Source organism: Chiloscyllium plagiosum, chromosome 12 (genome assembly GCF_004010195.1).
Source record: "Chiloscyllium plagiosum isolate BGI_BamShark_2017 chromosome 12, ASM401019v2, whole genome shotgun sequence".
NCBI lineage: Eukaryota > Metazoa > Chordata > Chondrichthyes > Orectolobiformes > Hemiscylliidae > Chiloscyllium > Chiloscyllium plagiosum.
The window spans coordinates 21,710,187-21,730,815 of NC_057721.1; the positions used below are offsets into that span (position 1 = coordinate 21,710,187).

General features: G+C 41.5%; 2 protein-coding genes across 2 annotated transcripts in view; both read left to right on the forward strand.

The window, feature by feature from the left end:
* The window catches only part of LOC122555060 (superoxide dismutase [Cu-Zn]-like), a 36,066-nt gene extending 22,524 nt beyond the window's left edge, over positions 1-13,542 (forward strand). The window contains exon 5 of the mRNA XM_043700712.1: positions 13,029-13,542. Within this exon, the coding sequence (XP_043556647.1) occupies positions 13,029-13,148 (120 nt within the window). The 3' untranslated portion in view covers positions 13,149-13,542. The remainder of the gene's footprint in view (positions 1-13,028) is intronic.
* Positions 13,543-19,434: 5,892 nt separating this feature from the next.
* The window catches only part of LOC122555545 (superoxide dismutase [Cu-Zn]-like), a 53,911-nt gene continuing 52,716 nt past the window's right edge, over positions 19,435-20,629 (forward strand). The window contains exon 1 of the mRNA XM_043701572.1: positions 19,435-19,523. Coding sequence (XP_043557507.1) covers positions 19,443-19,523 — 81 coding nt within the window. The 5' untranslated portion in view covers positions 19,435-19,442. The remainder of the gene's footprint in view (positions 19,524-20,629) is intronic.

Genomic DNA, 20,629 nt, shown 5'->3' on the forward strand with positions numbered 1-20,629 from the left:
CCAAGAAATCCTGATGACCTGGGTTGGGTGGGTTAAAGGACCGTCCTGCTCCTGCTGCGATGCGAAGCTGTGCAGTGCGATCTTCTCAGATCGCCGCCATCTTAGATCCCCCCCAAGATTACTAGATTATTAATCCAGAGACCCAGATTAATTCTGCAGAAGAATGAGTTTAAATTCCCACCTCTGAAGCTGGAGATATTTAAAGTCAATTAATTAGTAAATCTGGAGTACAAACTTCGTCTCAGTAATGATGACCATGAAACTATTGGATTGTTGTCAGGAAAACCATTTGGATTACTAATTTCCATCCGAGAAGGAAATCTGGTGTTTTTACATGGTCTTCCACGGTGACTCCAGACACGTGGCAACATAGGTGACTCTTAACTGACCTTTTTGAAATGGCCTAAAAAACTAGACAGTTGTATCAAATCACTACAGAAAAATTGGATAAGAAGAAACCAGTATCTACAGAATCTTCATGTTGGTGCACGTACATAGTTGAAAATGTGTTGCTGGAAAAGCGCAGCAGGTCAGGCAGCATCCAGGGAACAGGAGAATCGACGTTTCGGGCATAAGCCCTTCTTCAGGATTCCTGAAACGTCGATTCTCCTGTTCCCTGGATGCTGCCTGACCTGCTGCGCTTTTCCAGCAACACATTTTCAGCTCTGATCTCCAGCATCTGCAGTCCTCAATTTCTCCGCACGTGCATAGTTGCAGATAATCTGGAAACGTATGCATATAATTCCAGATTCACTAATCATTGCACATAATTCTGATGTCATCAAATGCAAAGGAAGTGCACGTGCACAGAAAAGAAGTGCAGTATTTAAATGAAGTTCAGCAGGGAGGTATGAGGACATGGGATAGAGTGAGCTGGTGGGGAGTTAGGTCGGGGTGGAAGGGGAAGTGAGGATTGGAGAGAATGAGAATGTAAGGGAAGGAAGTGGGGAATGAAGGGGAGCGATGACTGGTGTCATGGTAATGAGGATGAGGGAAGCGGGGGAAAATGAGGCCTCTTTGCCCCTACAACCTCTTTCCCCTCTTCACTGCTGTACCCTCCTCCCTCCCCTTTCACAGTTGCACTCTCTTTCCCTGACACTCCCATCACCTTCATAGCTGTACCCTATTTCCCTCCCCTTCTTTGCACAATCTCTCTCTCTTCTTCACAGCCACACCAAGTTTAAAGCCAGATCCATTTAAATGCATGTGTGAATGTCTGCTATCAATAAACACAGCCTCAGAATAAAACTGATACTGACCTATGTATGCGAAACTGACAAACGCAGACACTGTCCAAACTGATCTTTGCATTGCCCTCTTTGTTTACAAATAGGAACATGCTAAAATTGGTAAAGTTGTCCTATGGACTATTGAAGCAACCATGCATACTAATACATACCGATCATATACTACAACCAATGTCCCAGTTCCCTCCATCACCATCCCTGTGTATGACCTAAGCATTAGAGTTTGAGGCACAATTGCATTTAATTGTGAGGGACTAGCCTTTGGAATTCTCAGTGTTGAACATTGTACATCCTCAGTGTTGAACAGTGAACATCTGTTGTCTTCTGGCAACAGATTAAGGAAACTTCCAGCCTGCTGCCATCTTTTACCCTCCCACAGCTGATGAGCTGATAAACTTCCATTTCCCACTGTACTTTGGAAAACCACTGAGGGTCGCAAGAACACAGAATGCTATCTTATTGTGGACACCAAAGCCCATGATGAAGAGTGGTATGGGTAGTATCACTACTGGGCAAGTCCTGCAGGAGATGGCTTTCAGTCTGTTCTGTGGTTATAAATAGCACTTTTGAAACCTATAGCCACTACCAGCTAGAACAATGACAGCAGCAGATACATGGGAACATTGCCACCTGTTCATACCCCTCCAAGCCACTCACCATGTTGACTTGGAAATGTGTTGTCATTTATTTAGTGTCGCTGGGTCAAAATCCTTGCATTCTCTCCCTAACAGCATGTGGGTCTACCTACACCAAACAAACTACAGGAGTTCAAGTATGTAGATCACCACCACCTCAAAGGAACTAGAAAAGGGCAATCGATGCTGTATAAACCAGTGATGCCCGCGTCCCAAGGATTAATGTTTTTTAAAAAAAGAGAAACACATTTGTTATGTGGCTTGATTTTTTTCAACAGACCTTTTGGACTTGTGTTTGAAGGATAGTGGATAATGATGTTCTTTTTCAACAGTTGAAGAAACAGTGGAGCTTTTTTTTAACAAGATGTTTCTTGAAAGTCACAACTTTTGTGATAACTGCGTCTTTACAGCCGAGCTCTACCAGGCTTTATGAATAGCAGGTTACAGCTTCTGCTTTAGAGTTTGTTTGTTTGGTTTGTTTGTTTGTTTGTTTAAATTTTCTGGCTGGTGACGAACCCGTGGGAAAGAAGGAATTTTTTTTTGTGGGTCCAGTGTGGTACCTGGCGACCTGGTGCAGTCCGAATACCTATTGACAGCCTGAAATAGATCCGGAAGAATCTTTGATACACTCTTTCCTGATCAAGCTGCATTGACAAAGATCCAGTCTTATTTGTATTTGCTTATGCTTGACAATATCCTTCTTTATCTGCCAGAACATCAGATCAGACAATGATCTGAACATTCCACACTTTATTCTTTTTTTAAGCTTTCATGTAGCGAGACTTACTGACCAACTTCTTTCACGTTTTACCGTGTGTTTGTACATTTTGAGTTATTTGCAGGGTTAAATATTTATGTTTTCATATTGCAAACAGTGTGTGTTAAGCAGTTTTGTATTATTGTTGAATAAGTCTGTTTGCAAAAAATTAGTGATTTAATGTGCATTAAACAAACTTGGCTGATGGATGTTTTTAGTTTCGGTCTAATATGGAGAAAGCATATGATTAGACAAATCGGGGACCTTGTTTACTGCCCCCAACCCTGTCCAACACTGCCCCCTGCCCCCTCTCCAGGGCAGCCGGACGGTACACCAACAAGACTGCTGCTGCAGCTGCCTTTATGGGGTAAGTCTTCAAATAGTACACACACACAACTTTTTACTGCAACGTTTTGACAGGTTCCATCTTTCCCCTGTACAGGACAATGTTAGAGAGATTATCTGGGGAAGCGGTGGGGTGGGGAGAGGTTATAGTACACCCCAGTGTAGAACTCCAGGGACAGTGTGGGGAGAAAGAGGGAAGGAGGTCAGTCATTTGGAGACAGTGCCTGTTTAATCACTGTAAACAAAAGATGTGATGACTGTTGGAAACACGTCTTTGATGTAATGTTTCTATTGGGACCTCGAGATCTCCTTCGGGTAATTATATTTGAATAATTGAGGTTCCTCTGTATTGAGTTCAACACTTCAAATTGTGAACCCACTCCCATTCTTTCCTTTTCTTGTTACATTTTCTGTCAGCTTGGCCTCTCTTCCCTTCCCCCCCCCCCCCGCCCATCCCAGTGGGACTGTCTGTTATTTCCAGTTTGTCAGTTAGATACACCATTGTTCTACCATTCTCACATCCTGATCACTTAACCTGAGCTATCAACCTTCCTTCTCCCCCAGTAATCCACCCTCCACCCCCCCCCAAACCACAATATTGCATAAACGCTGCCCCTCCACATTTCACATCAGTTCTGATGAAACTCTTTGTGGAAACGGAAAGAACTGTGGAAGCTGTAAATCAGAGCCAAAAATAGAAATTGCTGAAAAAAAACTCAGTATTTCTGGTAGCATCTGTGAAGGGAAATTAGAGTTAGCCTTTCAGATTGAGTGACCCTTTCTCAGCATGTTCTATTGTATGTTTCTTAATGTTTTGCTATTGCATTCTACATATTAGTAATTACCTGATGCCTGTGGAATAAAGAATCCTTGCTTCATTATCTTTGGACCTTGTGTGTGATCAAATTTCATGTTATACTAACAATTCTGTAGAGGTTCATAGTCTCCAACGTCTTCAGCAATATCCAATGGTTACAAAACATACTCGTGCTGAGATCCTGATCCCTATTTTCACAGCTATTTACAAATGAGAGAACAATTAGAGAGCAAATTCCTGCTCCACATCTGGCAGCAGTTCTACTTGCATATGTGTCATGGCTTTGAGGTCACATCCCTTAAGTTTGTCTGTAGCTTGCATGATGTTCTGTACTGTATCTTCAACAAATTGGCATCCCATTTTTATGGTCCTAATACTGGCATTCTCTCTACACTCTTCATTGAACAAGAGTTGTCACACTTACCTGACTGTACAACAAGGGATATGCCAGGCCAGATGGGCAGTAGAGATGAACCCCTCCACAGATTGCTGCCTGGGCCTCTTTATAACCAGCCTGGCCAGGCCCGGAAGCAGACCCATGAGGAGGTCCTAATATTTCCTCACATCCCTCTGCACCAGATGCCCAAAGATCTGGAACATAGGGCTGTAGCGCATCCAAACCATAGCAATCCAAAACATGATTGCATATGGCCACAACCAACATAAACATGATCAATGGATTCCATTGCACCATCCGTGAACCACCACAATCTATAGTTATATGGGACTGCTGCATGCAACAGCTTCCACCCCAGATTCCTGATGGAAAGTGGGAGGACTCCTGCACAGAGAGCCCTTCAAAAAAGCATGCCAAGACATGCCTGGGTAGCAGAAGTAAGAGTCAAGGTGGATAGTGTGCAGCATTGGCCTGTACAAAAATGCCTCTTTGCAATGTGGAAAGACACACTACACATACCTAAGAGACAGGCGCTCCACCTCTTTGCTCAACAGTATAAATGTGGCCACCGGTGTCCAGCCACATGATGACTCTCGAGTTCAAAGTCCAACACATTCCTTATCTTATTCCAGTGCCTAATAGTCTGATTGCAGAGAAGTACCCTTGCACTGATCGAAAAGTCAGTTCTGACTTGTGATCATTTAATGTTCTTCTCAATGCTTCTCTTTCAATCCCCTTGGATGCCATCTTGCATGCCTTGTGTGAGGCCTGGTTATCTTCTAATTGATCTAGCCATCATCATCATCAGATGTGGTGCACCGAAGGAAGTGGTCCAGGGCAGAAATGGTTCTCCTCAAAGAAGAGAGAGTCTGGGGAATAGCCTGTGGATACGTGTGGGATGCTGTTAAATGCATAAACCAGTTCCAGACAATACACAAGCCATTTTCATTTATTTTTAGAAGGCAAGGTGTGCAGATGATCATGCAGAACATGACTGAATTATTCACACCATTCTTTACTCTTTGGAGGCTTTGGGGTGGTGCAGCTCTTGACGCTGCTACAGACTTTGCAAAGCTCCTGTAGTATCATGCTTTTGAAGTTGGGCCACTGTTCACTCTGAATCCAATATGACAAACTAATCACACACAAACTGTTTGATTATTATTGAGGCATTTTGGTCATAGGTGCAAGTAGTGTGCATGACCTTGGTGGAGACATCGTTGAGTACAAGAAATTGCTCAGTCCTGTTATTGTCAAGAGCTGTAAAATTAATTGCAAGAATTTCTAGATGTGGCTAGGGATCCTATATGAGGGCGAAGCTGATTCCTTGCTTTAACCAAAGTTAATTTCTTAGCATTTCAACAGCAGCCATCAATGATAACCCCATCATCCTGGGACAGTAACAGTGCTTTCTGGTAGGGCAGGCAACCTTCCTGTCACGTGGTCTCTTGCTTGATTGTGAATTGCTGCCAGCATGTGATACTTGAGGCTGTCGGGAAGGCTGAGTTGCTTCACCTCTCTCTCCTTGTCATAAATCATTTGAGAAAGGTCTCAATCTTCCTGTTCCAGTACCTCAGCGGTTTCTGTGTCAGTTAGGATTCCCTCGTCAGTTGGAGTTGGGTAATTGGATGTTCAACCTTCCAGTAATGGTGTGGTCTCTCCTGATGTCTTTGGTGTCTGAAGATAAATAGCAGAGGTGAGGCAAACTATTTTGCATCTGAATCACCACTTCATCCTGTGACACTCAATAATCTTGGTCTGATTGTCATAGGAAATCTGGGTAAGAATCATCCCATTGACTTGAAACCTGGCCATGGGAAAGAAGTCAGCCAGAGCCCCCTCCAAGTGGGCAGGAGTGGGTTCCCAGTGGGGTCAGTCTTCTGTCTGAGAGCATCGGTATTTACATAACTTTAGTATGACCTGTACCAGGTCTGGAATGGAAACCATACCCGTTCAGCAGTTTCTGCCAAGCTTGGTAGAAGTTTGAAAGTAGGTGAGTGGGTTGTTGTCTGTAAACACTTAAAACTATGTACCAATCAGAATGTCTCTGAATTTCTAGGAAAATAGCCCACCTCAAATTTAGCAGTTTGAGTTTCATACCAGAGTAGTTCTCCATATTCCTCTCATTGAACTTGAGATCTTGACTGGTACATGTGTTCTAACTATTCTGTTCTGAATCATGATAGCACTGCATCTAGGTCAAGAAGACTGGCATCAGTTTTCAATATGAAAAAGTGTTGGAAATCTGGATAACAAAGACAGACGAAGAGATAGGCTTCTGGTTGAGAGTGCAAAAGGAGTGTTCGTTTCCGGGGTCTGACTCTATGAGATACTCTGTAACATGTGACTCCTTGTATATCCTTTCCAGCCACTCCATCACCTTTCTCCGATTTCATCAGCAAATCATAAGTAGGGTGGCAAACCTTACACAAGCCTCTTTAGTGCTGTTCACTCACATTGAGGCCCATGGATACCTTTGATCTAATTGCCACATTTCTATGCAATTCATTTTGCAAAGTGGAAGAATGGTTTTCAGTTATGCCTACAATTTGTGCTATTGTTGCATCTGAGGACACATAATCTGAATGTGGTAAAGACGTGTTTTGGTACTACAGTATGCTAATGCATTCTTTCATATGCATCAGGTAGAGTATGCTCAGTATTTGCGTATTAGTTTTCACTGGATCTAGCTTCTCAATGCCAAACAATTTGTTCTGGCCTTTGCTTTCTGTATTGACACTTTCTGTATTCTCTGGTACCACATGCATTATGTATTTTGTTTAAAGGTGTGCAATTTATGTGTGGTTTTATGATGCTGCACCATCCACTTGACTTGCCTATATTGTATAATGTGAAATGTTAGATATCAAGAACAAAGGTACTGTATGTCGTATTCATAGAGTGCTGCAGTAAAACAAGTATTTGAACATTTTTTCATTTTCACATTATTCCTGCTGCTGCATATGAAGGGTTGAGTTTGTATATTTCCTGTCAAATCTTCAAAATTAATACTGCCACCAGGTTGCATTAGAGACAAAAAAAAACTGCAAATGCTGGAATTCAAAGTAGACAGACAGAAGGTTGAAGTATACAGCAAGCCAGGCAGCATTAGGAGATGAAGAAGTCAATGTTTTGGTTATAACCCTTCTTCAGCACCAGGTTACATTATGCATTCTAATTGTATCAATCATACAACAAGGATTTCTAAAACAATAATGTGATTTCTTAATTTGAAGTCAAGGCTGTATACATAGTGTTAAGTGGAAAGGTGAGTAGATACATCCATCAGGACAGCTGCTTTATTCTGAATTTAGAGCCATGAGACTGCTATATTACATCCTTCTATTTTCTGGGGTTTGTGATGTGATGCTGCTGCCTAATGCTGATGGGCAGAGGGGGTGGGGTGACCCTGTTGGTAAGGGATGATATTCAGTCCCTTGCGCGGGGAGACCTAGAATCAGGAGATGTAGAGTCAGTATGGATAGAGCTGAGAAATTCTAAGGGTAGAAAGACCCTCTTTGGAGTTATCTATAGGCCCCCAAACAGTAGTATGGATGTAGGGTGTAAGTTGAATAAGGAGCTGAAATTGGCCTGTCACAAAGATGTTACTATAGTTGTTCTGGGGGATTTCAACATGCAGGTAGACTGGGAGAATCAGGATGGAATTGGACCTCAAGAAAGAGACTTTGTGGAGTGCCTCAGAGATGGATTCTTAGAACAGCTGGTGCTGGAGCCTACCTGGGAGAAGGCAATTCTGGATCTGGTATTGTGCAATGAACCAGAATTGAGCAGGGACCTCGAAGTGAAGGAGCCATTAGGAGGTAGTGACCATAATACAATAAGCTTCAATCTGCAATTTGAAAGGGAGAGGGTACAATCGGTAGTGACAATATTTCAGTTGAATAAAGGGAACTATGGAGCTATGAGGGAGGAGCTGGCCAAAGTTCAATGGTGCAATACCTTAGCAGGGATGGCAGTGGAGGAACAATGGCAGATATTTCTGGGTATAATGCAGAAGATACCGGATCAGTTAATAAGTCCCTGGGGGCTGATGGCCTACATCCCAGGGTACTGAAGGAGATGGCTGTAGAAATCTTGGATGCGTTGGTGATTATTTTCCAGAGTTCGATAGATTCAGGATAAGTTCCTGCGGATTGGAGGGTGGCTCATGTTGTACTACTTTTTAAGAAAGAAGCGAGAGAGAAAGCAGGAAATTATAGACCAGTTAGTCTGACCTCAGTGGTGGGAAAGATGCTGGAGTCAATTATAAAGAATGAAATTACGACACATCTCGATAGCAGTAACAGGATAGGTCAGAGTCAGCATGGATTTATGAAGGGGAAATCATGCTTGACTAATCTTCTGGAACTTTTTGAGGATGTAACTCTGAAGATGGACAAGGGAGATGGACAGTAGATGTAGTGTACCTGGACTTTCAGAAAGCCTTTGATAAAGTCCCTCATAGGAGGTTAGTGAGCAAACTTAGGGCACATGGTATTGGGGGCAAAGTACTGACTTGGATTGAAAATTGGTTGGCTGACAGGAAACCAAGAGTAGTGATAAACGGCTCCCTTTCTGAATGGCAGGCGGTGACCAGTGGGGTACCGCAGGGATCAGTGTTGGGACCACAGCTTTTTACAATGTATATTAATGATATAGAAGATGGTATTAATAGTAACATTAGCAAATTTGCTGATGATACAAAGCTGGGTGGCAGGGTGAAATGTGAAGAGGATGTTAGGAGATTACAGGGTGACCTAGACAGGTTAGGTGAGTGGACAGATGCATGGCAGATGCAGTTTCATGTGGATAAATGTATGGTTATCCACTTTGGTGGCAAGAACAGGAAGGTAGATTACTACCTAAATAGAGTCAAGTTAGATAAAGGGGCAGTACAAAGAGATCTGGGTGTTCTTGTACACCAGTCAATGAAGGCAAGCATGCAGGTACAGCAGGTAGTGACGAAGGCTAATAGCATGTTGGCCTTCATAACAAGAGGGATTGAGTATAGAAGCAAAGAGGTTCTTCTGCAGCTGTACAGGGCCCTGGTGAGACCACACCTGGAATATTGTGTGCAGTTCTGGTCTCCAAATTTGAGGAAAGACATTCTGGCTATTGAGGGAGTGCAGTGTAGGTTCACAAGGTCAATTCCTGGAATGACGGGACTACCTTATGTTGAAAGATTGGAGCGACTGAGCTTGTATACCCTTGAGTTTAGAAGACTGAGAGGGAATCTGATTGAGACGTATAAGATTATTAAAGGATTGGACACTCGAGTGGGGAAACATGTTTCCGCTGATGGGTGAGTGCCGAACCAGAGGACACAGCTTAAAAATAAGGTGTAGGCCATTTAGGACAGAGATGAGGAGAAACTTCTTCACCCAGAGAGTCGTGGGTGTGTGGAATGCTCTGCCCAGAAGGCAGTGGAGGCCCAGTCTCTGGATTCGTTTAAGAAAGAGTTGGATAGAGCTCTCAAGGATAGTGGAATCGAGGGTTATGGAGATAAGGCAGGAACTGATTGAGGATGATCAGCCATGATCATAATGAATGGTGGTGCAGGCTCGAAGGGCAGAATGGCCTACTCCTGCACCTCTTGTCTATTGCTCCTTTAACAAGGTTATTCTGTCCTTGTTTTTCTGTCGAGAGGGGTCATAAAAGCAGAGGTTCCAATTAATCTGGATATACCCACTTGAAAAGGCTTTTAAGTATTTAAAAAAAAAAGTACAATGAAAGGGGAATGACCAGTTCTCCCAGTTCAGGATTTTTTCTCGTTTTGGGTTAGTTTTAGCTGGGGACGCAAAAAAACAGCTCCATATTGATTCTTTCACTCTCTCTCTCTCTCTCTCTCGGTAATCTCTCTCCTGTAATAATCTGTGTTTGAATTTACCCTTTTTGCCAAGGAAGTATTATGGGATGTTGCAGGAAATCGGAACAGCTCTTTGTTGTGTTTTCGTGTCGGTTGGGTTTTCAAATAGTTATGTTATTCTAAATTTGGTTTTCTTTTGTTTGTGTGTAAATAAATTCTATTTGTTTAAAACCCAATGGTCTGCCCTGCTGCCTTGATCCTGGAATATTCACCTTACATCTGCTTAAAATAACTAGAAAAGTTAGATTCTGGACTATCTTTTTAAAATGTTTTGAGGGGTCTGGCCTGGTCATAACAGTGGTCAGAGTTACTTAATACAGGCAGTTGATGATTTATTACAATTTTCTGATAGTTTATTGAATTTATTCTGAAGCAGCATTTAGATGCAATACATTATTTGGATAAAGAAAGAATACAACCTTGACAACTGGGGATGGTTCACACTCGGGGAAAAAAACAGCCTGTCAGTGTGGAACTTTTGAGGTGCCATCTCTTCATGATCTGAAGTTAGCATCCTGCTATTTAATCAATGTTGAAGGGCCTCCAATTGTTCTTCCAGCTTTGGCAGCCGATATTCATCCTTAATGATGAATATTAAGCCCTCTGCCGATGAATTAGGCAGTTCAGGTCAAATCACTACCAAGCCACCTGTTCCCCCATTAGTTTTCTGTGATTATTCTATGAACAATTCTGTAATTTTGTGATTCCAACCTTTGTCGAGTATTTGTGTGATGTACTGATAACATTATCAGTCATTCTGAGCAGCAAACAGTTTAGCCTAATCTTGTTGCCTGCAGAGTGAGTACCTCCTTAATAAAGCTCCTGATGTTCAATACTTTGGCATCCTGGTCCTTCTTGGCACGTAACATAAAATGAAAACTGGTGACAAGGATAAAACCTGCTTTGAGATCCTCTGAGTCTACCCACTGATTCATCCAAAACAATTATGGTTCTCACTGCAGATCTTACATATGCTTTAATAAAAGTAAATAAATCACAAAGTAGAGAATATCGCAGTTATCTTGGTTCGAGATCGGTCAAAAGAATCAACGGAATGCAGTCTGTACAAAGCAAGGTCATTAAAGTAAGGCACCGTGACACAATTCTGTCCAGCAACACAGAGGTTAAAACTTCTGTGTTCCGTGCAAATACATTCGAAAATTACACATTATTTATATGTTTTCTTTTAGAGACAGTACAGCCTTAATTACAGGAAAAGACCAATCATATATTATAAGGTGACATGACTTACAGCAGGTTAATCCAATTATATTCCCCGGGAAAGGGGTCTTAATTACAAGAAAAGTCCAATCAACTGTAATATGGTGACATGATCCACAACAGGCAAATCCAATGATATTCTCTGGGAAAGGGGTCTTAATTACGTAAATTGTCATGTCATTGTAGCAGTTTAAGGTTAGTTTGAATGGTCAATTAATGTGTCAGTATTCATTTTATGAAAACTCCATTGTTCTTTCTTATCTTTGGATTTTAGCTTAATTCTGCAAAGAGTAGTATAAGTTCACAGAGTTCAATCATTATTTTCAGCCATTTTGTTGTGTTATTTTAAATTGAAAAGCCATTTTGTGGTTAGTAAAAATCTACATATACTTGTTGCTTCTGACAACAACCTAAATTCAAATTTTAGATCCTCATATTTAAGTACTCAGTTTTCTGGTATTCCTTTCCAGTCAGTGTTGCTGCTGGCTTTTCCTAATGAAAGGCGGAGAACAAATGCCTTTCCAGCCCTGGTCTATTTCAATCCAACAGTCAAAAGTCCACTCTGCAAGTGTCACAAAGAGATCCATTTGAAATTGCAGCCTGTTTACATGTTGTATATGCAGGTAATGTTTCTTCCCTCACGATTGTGCAAATACATATGAGAGGAGGCTTTTTCACACCTCCCTTGGGGCCTAAGGATTTGTTTACTGACTGGTTTTATTACATCAGGAAAATGAATTTCATCTCAAGCTTTTTTTAGTGTAGCCTTGTTACTTTCATGAAACCTTTGTGGTCACGTGATGGCTGTGGCCATTATAAGTTTGCATTTTTGGTCCTCTTTTAAAACCATTTCTGTCCATGAAAGCCCCAGGTATTGAAACAGACTATGGTATTCAAAGATCTATAATCTATATTCATATCAGTGTGACATGTTGAACATGGATTTTTGACCTTGTATGTTCTGAAACAACGAACAAGAAATTGCCAAAGCAAGTAAATAAGCAAAGATTTTAAGAGACAATAATCAAAATTATTGACAATCAACTCTTATTTATACGCGATATAAGCATAATCTCCATGCACTTAAATCAGATTAATCAGATTGCTAATTTCTAAATACTTTTTCAATATTATAATTAATAAACTCTTTATTGTAGTGCTACTGGCAACACAATGCAGATATAATGGTGAAAATGAAAATTTTCATTTTCAGTTTTTTATTCAGGGGTGCAGTTTAATTGTGTATTTATTTGATGGTTTGTCTTGATGCAGGCCTATTTTTGTAATAATTATATGTACCCTATGTACCCTAACTTGGAAAAAAGAGACCAATATTTTCTAAAGAATTAAGTTCTTATGACAGTACGTAATAAAAGTGAGATCTTCCTTTTAAAAAAACCTAATTTGTGCTGGCTTTGCTTCTTTGCCTGCTGAAAACCAGGCCTTTCATTTAATCATGTTGTGCTACTGCTGATAATAAAATTGTGATACATATGTGTCTCTGTACCTTATTTCGTCAAAAAGTGAAGGATAATTTGAGATTTTCCCTCAAACGTGGGAGTAAATTTTTTAATCAATCCACCCTTGAAAGAGAAAATGCTCTGGGAAATTGTCAGAAATTGCCATTACGTTGATTGCAAAGAATGATTAATCTTATTTCTTGTGTGAATCTGTGTGCATGTCAATTATTGTTGTTTTAAATGTATTATTGTTTTAAATGTAGACATTTTTTACTTTCTAAAGATTCAAGCAGAGGAAGATGATCTGGGAAAGGGTGAAAATGAAGAGAGCCTCATCACAGGGAACGCTATTACAGGTTTAGCCTGGGGAGTCATTGGAATAGCTGATGTCACTGCCAATTAAAAAAGCACACATGTCTAACCAGTTCCATGTCGGCAGTCAAATGTTAGTAAAAAAATGTTTTCACATTAAATTTAATATATACCAATGTGCTACAATGCAGAAAATAGGCATTTGTTTTATAATTTTTTTGAAGAGATGTGTTTAATACAGGATAAAATTAAATGTCTCAATATAAAATTTGTTCTTTTTTTTTAACCAAATGTCATTAAAGTTTGTTACCAAAATGTGAGTTTGTTTGTACATTTTATGTTGGTGCACCAGTTAAATATTACTGCCAAACTTTATTAGTCAATCTCTTGTATATAGAGCAGATTTAGAATATTTCTATGCAACTGCTCAATGAGATCACATTCCTGTAAAGACGTTTACATTTTCCAATTTTATGAGACACAGCAGAGAGATAAGAACAGTTCCTAAAGAATGTTTGTGTTAGACTGGGTCATTAGGGAACCAACAAGAGGGAAAAGTCCACTCTATCCTCACCAATCTACATTTTGAAGTGAAATCTGTTGATGATGATATCAGTAGCAGTTACTGTTGCACCATTGTTGTGGAGACAATATTCTGACTTCACATTGTGGATAACTTCCATTGTGTGGCACTAAAATCGTGCAAACTGGACAAACTTTAAGCAGATCTAGCAGCTTAAAACTGGGCATCCATAAGGTGCTTTGGGCCCATCAGCAACGGAATTATATTCAACCATAGTCTGTAAACTCATGCCCCAGCATATCCCCTACTTTACCATTACCATCTAGCTAGGAATTCTACCCCAGTTCAATGAAGAATGCAGGAGGGCATGCCAGAAGCTTAAAAATAAGGTGGCAGCTTGGTGAAGCTTCAGCACAGGACTATGTGCACACTAAACAGAAAAAAGAAAAAGACAAGGCTAAGTGATCCAACAACAAACATAAGATCTGAGCTGTTCGGACCTTATTTGCACCAAGGCTGTAATGAGAGCAGGAACCCAAGCAAAACCCAACTGAGCATCGCTGATCAGGTTATTTCCTTTACCAGTGATGCTAGGTAACACTTTCAACAACCCTTGTCGTCACTGTTGGATTGATCTTGCTTTTTATACACAGGACATAGCTGGGCTTGACTAGTCTGTGAAACAGCTATCCCAATTTTGGCACAAATCTCTACTTGCTATCAGGGAGGATTTAGCAGTGTCGGTAGGGCTGTGTTTGCCAATGGTCAAGTGATCTGTTTGGTATCATCTCTTTGTTTAGATATTAAAGCATATTAATACAACTGAATCGCTTGCTTAGACGAGATTACATTACATTACAGTGTGGAAACAGGCCCTTCGGCCCAACAAGTCCACACCGACCCGCCGAAGCGCAACCCACCCATACCCCTACATTTGCCCCTTACCTAACACTATGGGCAATTTAGCATGGCCAATTTACCTGACCTGCACATCTTTTGGACAGTGGGAGGAAACCAGAGCACCCGGAGGAAACCCACGCAGACACGGGGAGAACGTGCAAACTCCACACAGACAGTCGCCTGAGGTGGGAACTGAACCCGGGTCTCTGGCGCTGTGAGGCAGCAGTGCTAACCACCGTGCCGCCCACTAAAGTGGGAGGTGTAATGAGATGTGAGTGCCCTTGATTAGATTAGATTACTTACAGTGTGGAAACAGGCCCTTCGGCCCAACAAGTCCACACCGACCCGCCGAAGTGTATACCACCCAGACCCATACTCCTACATTTACCCCTTCAGCTAACACTACGGGCAATTTAGCATGGACAATTCAGAGGACTGTTCAGAGGGCATTAAGAATCTGGACTCATGTAGGTCAGACCATATAAGGATGGCAGATTTCCTTCCCTAAAGGAAGTTAGTGAACCAGATTTTGTCTTTGAACAAAAATCAACAGCAGGTGGTCACCATTAGGTTAGTTTTTGATTCTAAATTTTATTGAATTCAAATTTCACCATCCGGTGTGACTGCCACTGTCACTGCTTCTTCCCATTTAAATTACAGTGGTTTACACTGAGTCAAGTCTGTGTGCTTCATTGCACATCAGAAGTCCTGCAATGCAGATCTGGGGCAGTTTAATGTCAGTGGAATGAACAACCTGCATTTATTTTTTCAAATTTGGCTCGAACTTTGATTCAGTCCCCTCATTTGAAGGCTGCATATGTGAGCTTTTGGATATTTTCTGTAATGCTTACGGAGAACAACATCCAGCTTCGTTAGGCAAGAAGGAACCATTTCCTTCTTTGAAATGGGAATTCTGCCACGTCTCCCTTTACGCTTGATCTTTGAAAAATAAGAGAAGACACTTTTAAATGACTGAGAGATTATGAATCAAAGAATGGATAGCATAAATGTAGTAGGCCTGAAGGACCTCTTGATAGATGCTAAAGATCTTAAATCATGTACCAAAAATGCTGATAAATGAAGTATTATGTCTTCTGATTCCCGAGTTAGAAATAATCATATTTTATACTCAAAACTTGGAGTGCTGAGTACATTTCTAGCTATTGTATCCGATAGTATTTTATATATGTGAATTTATATCTGGCAACTATGGAATTCAACAGAGGGATTCAACGTTATTCGCGGGTGCACATGATGCGGAGCTGTCACCCTTCTAACGCACATGCGCACCACCAAAATTCCGAGACCGTTATATCGACGCCTTGTCACGAAAGATCAACCGTTTAATATCCGCGACAAGTAATAGCTTGCAGCGGAAATATCGTTATTCCCATTCTATATAAATGTTTGAGAAACAAAATAACAGTTTATGTAACATTCGCTAGATTTGAAAATAGAGGCTTACCCATTTCAGACAAAGATGAGAATTTTGTTTCAAGAGGGCAATGAATCTATGGAATTCTGCTCCCATCACATTTTTAATATTTAAATATTTTGAATGCAAATGTAGATAGATTCTTGATAAGAAGGGGTTGAAAAGTTATCAGGGATAGGTGGGAATGTTATGTAATCAGATCAACCACTAGCATGTTGAAAGGCAGAGCAGATTGAAAGGATTGAAAGGTCTTCCTCTGCTCCTAATTCATATATTTGTACATATGTACATTCTTCATGTAACCCAGGACTGATAGTGTTGGTCAGCACAATAAATGTGGCACCCTGCTTGTATATTCTCGTAACAACTGGTTCCTTTATATGTAACACACAATTCTATTAGATTTAAAATAGTGATGGAAAAGGATAGACCAGATCTAAAAGTTGAAGTTCTAAATTGGAGGAAGGCCGATTTTGACAGTATTCGGCAAGAACTTTCAAAAGCTGACTGGGGGCAGATGTTTGCAGGTAAAGGGACGGCTGGAAAATGGGAAGCCTTCAGAAATGAGATAATGAGAATCCAGAGAAAGTATTGTGGGATATAGGTGAATTAATGTTATTTCTGCAATTATAAGTTCTGATACAGAGTAAATGAATTCACATTAGTTTGGGATTGTTTCGGACGAGAGCTGACTTAGCAAAAATGAGGAAACATATAATCCGTTAAAGAAAATGGTATGTTAGCATGAGACGTGATTACAGAACAATGGTGGATGTATGGGCAAACAGGAAAAACATCTGTTTCCCCACTTGTACAGAGACACAGGAACAAACCCCAATTAAAAGGGCTTAGTGATAAGATGCTGTGAGGGGCAGCGCAGATGGAGGGAGCAGATAATGGTAAGCAAAGGATGGGATGACGTCAAACAATCTTATGGGAGCAGAGATAGACATTTGTCACTGACAAGGCCGCATAAACAGAAGTTGTGGGATCAGTCTTAAGGAAATGAGTGACGTATGCGAAGCAGGGAACAAACAATGAAATGAGAAAAAATATGGGAATTTAAAATGTATAAATTGCGAGGGTTTGTTGGGGTTTACTGTGTATTTGTCATTGCCTTTCTAGGCATCATGCATTACACCCACCTGCAGGTGTACAAATAAAACGACGCTGCTGTTTCAGATATTTGATCTCGGACTGAAATTATTGATGTGAGTGGGCTTTGTTTCTCACAGTATATTCCTGTCAGGGTGAAAGGAAAGGCTGGTAAGTATAGGGAATGCTGGATGACGAAAGAAATTGAGGGTTTGGTTAAGAAAAAGAAGGAAGCATGAGTAAGATATAGACAGGATAGATTGAGTGAATCCTTAGAAGAGTATAAAGGGAGCAGGAGTAGACTTAAGAAGGAAGTCAGGATGGCAAAAAAGGGACATGAGATAGCTTTGGCAAATAGAATGAAAGAGAATGAATTTGCAATCACATTAAGGACAAAAGGATAACTAGGGATAGAATATGGCCCCTTAAAGGTCAGCAAGGTGGTCTTTGTGTGGAGCCGCAGAAAATGGGGGACATACTAAACGAGTATTTTGCATCAGTATTTACTGTGGAAAAGGACATGGAAGATGTAGAATATAGGGAAATAGATGGTGACACCTTGCAAAATGTCCATGTTACAGAGGAGGAAGTGCTGGATGTCTTGAAAAGCATAAAGGAGGATAAATCCCCAGGACCTGGTCAGGTGTACCCTAGAACTCTGTGGGAAGCTAGAGAAGTGATTGCTGAGCCTCTTGCTGAGATATTTGTATCATCGATAGTCACAGGTGAGGTGCTGGAAGACTGTAGGTTGGCAAATGTGGTACCACTGTTTAAGAAGGGTGTTAAGGCCAAGCCAGGGAACTATAGACCAGTGAGCCTGACGTCATTGGTGGGCAAGTTGTTGGAGGGAATCCTGAGGGACAGGATGTACATGTATTTGGAAAGACAAGGACTGATTAGGGATAGTCAACATGGCTTTGTGTGTGGGAAGTCATGTCTCACAAACTTGATTGAGTTTTTTGAGAAAGTAACAAAGAGGATTGATGAGGGCAGAGCGGTAGATGTGATCTGTATGGACTTCAGTAAGGCATTCAACAAGGTTCCCCATGGGAGACCCGTTAGCAAGGTTAGATCTCACGGAATACAGGGAGAACTAGTCGTTGGGATACAGAACTGGCTCAAAGGTAGAAGACAGAGGGTGGTGGTGGAGGGTTGTTTTTCAGACTGGAGGCCTGTGACCAGTGGAATGCCACAAGGATCGGTGCTGGGTCCTCTACTTATTGTCATTTACATAAATGATTTGGATGCAAGCATAAGAGGTACAGTTAGTGCCTTGAAAGTGGAGTCGCAGGTAGATAGGATAGTGAAGAAGGCGTTTGGTATGCTTTCTTTGATTGGTCATAGTATTGAGTACAGACGTTGAACTGTCATATTGCGGCTGTACAGGACATTGGTTAGGCCACTGTTGGAATATTGCATGCAATTCTGGTCTCCTTCCTATCGGAAAGATGGTGTGAAACTTGGAAGGGTTCAGAAAAGATTTACAAGGATGTTGCCAGGGCTGGCGGATTTGACCTATGGGGAGAGGCTGAACAGGCTGGGGCTGTTTTTCCTGGAGTGTCGGAGGCTGAGGGGTGACCTTATAGAAGTTTACAAAATTATGAGGGGCATGGATAGAATAAATAGACAAAGTATTTTCCTTGGAGTGGGGGAGTCCAGAACTAGAGGGCATAGGTTTAGGGTGAGAGGGGAAAGATATAGAAAGAACCTAAGGGGTAACTTTTTCATGCAGAGGGTGATACATGTATGGGATGAGCTGCTAAAGGAAGTGGTGGAGGCTTGTACAATTGTTACATTTAAAAGGCATTTGAATGGGAAGGGTTTGGAGGGATATGGGTCGGGTGCTGGCAAGTGGGACTAGATTGGGTTGACATACTGGTCAGCATGGACGGGTTAGACCGAAGGGTCTGTTTCCATGCTGTACATCTCTATGACTTGATGATTCTATGACACAAAGGGAGGGGGTTTGTGATTAGTGGACCAAGATCTTTATTTGCATAAGGCAAGCAGTTTACTCATATTGTGGTGGCAGTGACCTGAGGTGGTCACATTTGAAGAATATATCGATTTACGAATGATGGTACTGCAACGGTATTCTAACCCATTTAACCCACTCCAGTCGCCCTCTTCAAGCTGCAGAGAAAGTCTGACTCTTAACTCCAAGTAAGTAATGTTTGGGCATCTTAATGACCCTCATTACATTATCATTCCTCTGTATATTTTACGCCAATGGGTCATTAGGCATCCACATCCGTGATATGTCTTTCTTGTACTTTCTCTTTTGCAATGCAACGTGCAAACTCAGCACGTGGCGAAGTCCGTCTCTCGAGTGCGCGTGTGCATTGGATGGTTTTGGAGGGCAGTGGAAGGTGGGGGAAGGTGGTGTAAAAGGCGCATGCTCAGTTCTCATTGGTGACGGTGGAGGCGAGAACATGATTGCGACGGGCATTTGTCTTTTGAAGGGTGAGGAAAGTGAGAGCCCGATCCATGGAACGGTCACCTTCGAATGGGATGTAAGCGTTGTGTAAATAGTAATAAAGTGTAGTAAACGTTGCTGGTCTCAAATGCATTCAAAAGAAAAAAATTGTCAGGGTGCGGCGCCATGAGGTACAGTTAATGTTACATAAACTCTCATTTTATTTCTCAAACATTTATATAGAATGGGAATAACGATATTTCGTTGCAAGCTATTACTTGTCGCGGATATTAAACGGTTGATCTTTAGTGACAGGGCGTCGATATAACGGTCTCGGAATTTTGGTGGTGCGCATGTGCGTTAGAAGGGTGACAGCTCCGCGTCATGTGCACCCGCGAATAACGTTGCATTCTTCTGCTCATGGAATTCTGCAGTTGTTCTCCATTTAATTGTGAAGCCAACTACACATTTTCTGACATTATATTCTACCTGCCAGATTTTTGTCCGTTCACTCAACTATCTGTCTTGAACCTATATACTCTTCAAAACAAGCATTCTCACCTATCTCCGGTGGGAACCTGAGCTATGGATCAGATGATGGAGTAGGTAGTGAGCAGCCAGATACAGCATGCAGAGAGTCTGTGAGGAGGGATAGGCACTTGATAGGCCAAGGGGCAGTCAGTGTGATGGCTTGAAGTGTGTCTCTCTTAATGTAAGAAGTATCAGGAATAAGGGTGACAAACTTACAGCATTAGAACTATGATGTTGGGGCCATCACAGAGACTTGGATATCACAGGGGCAGGAACGGTTGTTAGATGTTCCAGGGTTTAGATGTTTCAGAAGGAATAGGGGTGCATGTAAAAGCTGGAGGAGTGATACTGCTAATCAGGGATAGTATCACAGCTGCAGAAAAGGAGGGTTTGTCTACAGAGTCAGTATTGGTGGAAGTCAGAAACAGGAAAGGAGCAGTCACTTTATTGGGAGTTTTCTACAGCTCCCCAAATAGCAACAGAGACAAGGAGGACCGATTGGGAGGCAGATTTCGGCAAGGTACAGAAGTAACAAGGTTGTTTTCATGGGTGACTTTAACTTCCTGAATACTGATTGGAACTTCCTTAGTTCAAATAGTTCGGATGGAGCTGCTTTTGTCAGATGTGTCAGGAAGGGTTCCTGACTCAATATGCTGATAAACTGACTAGAGG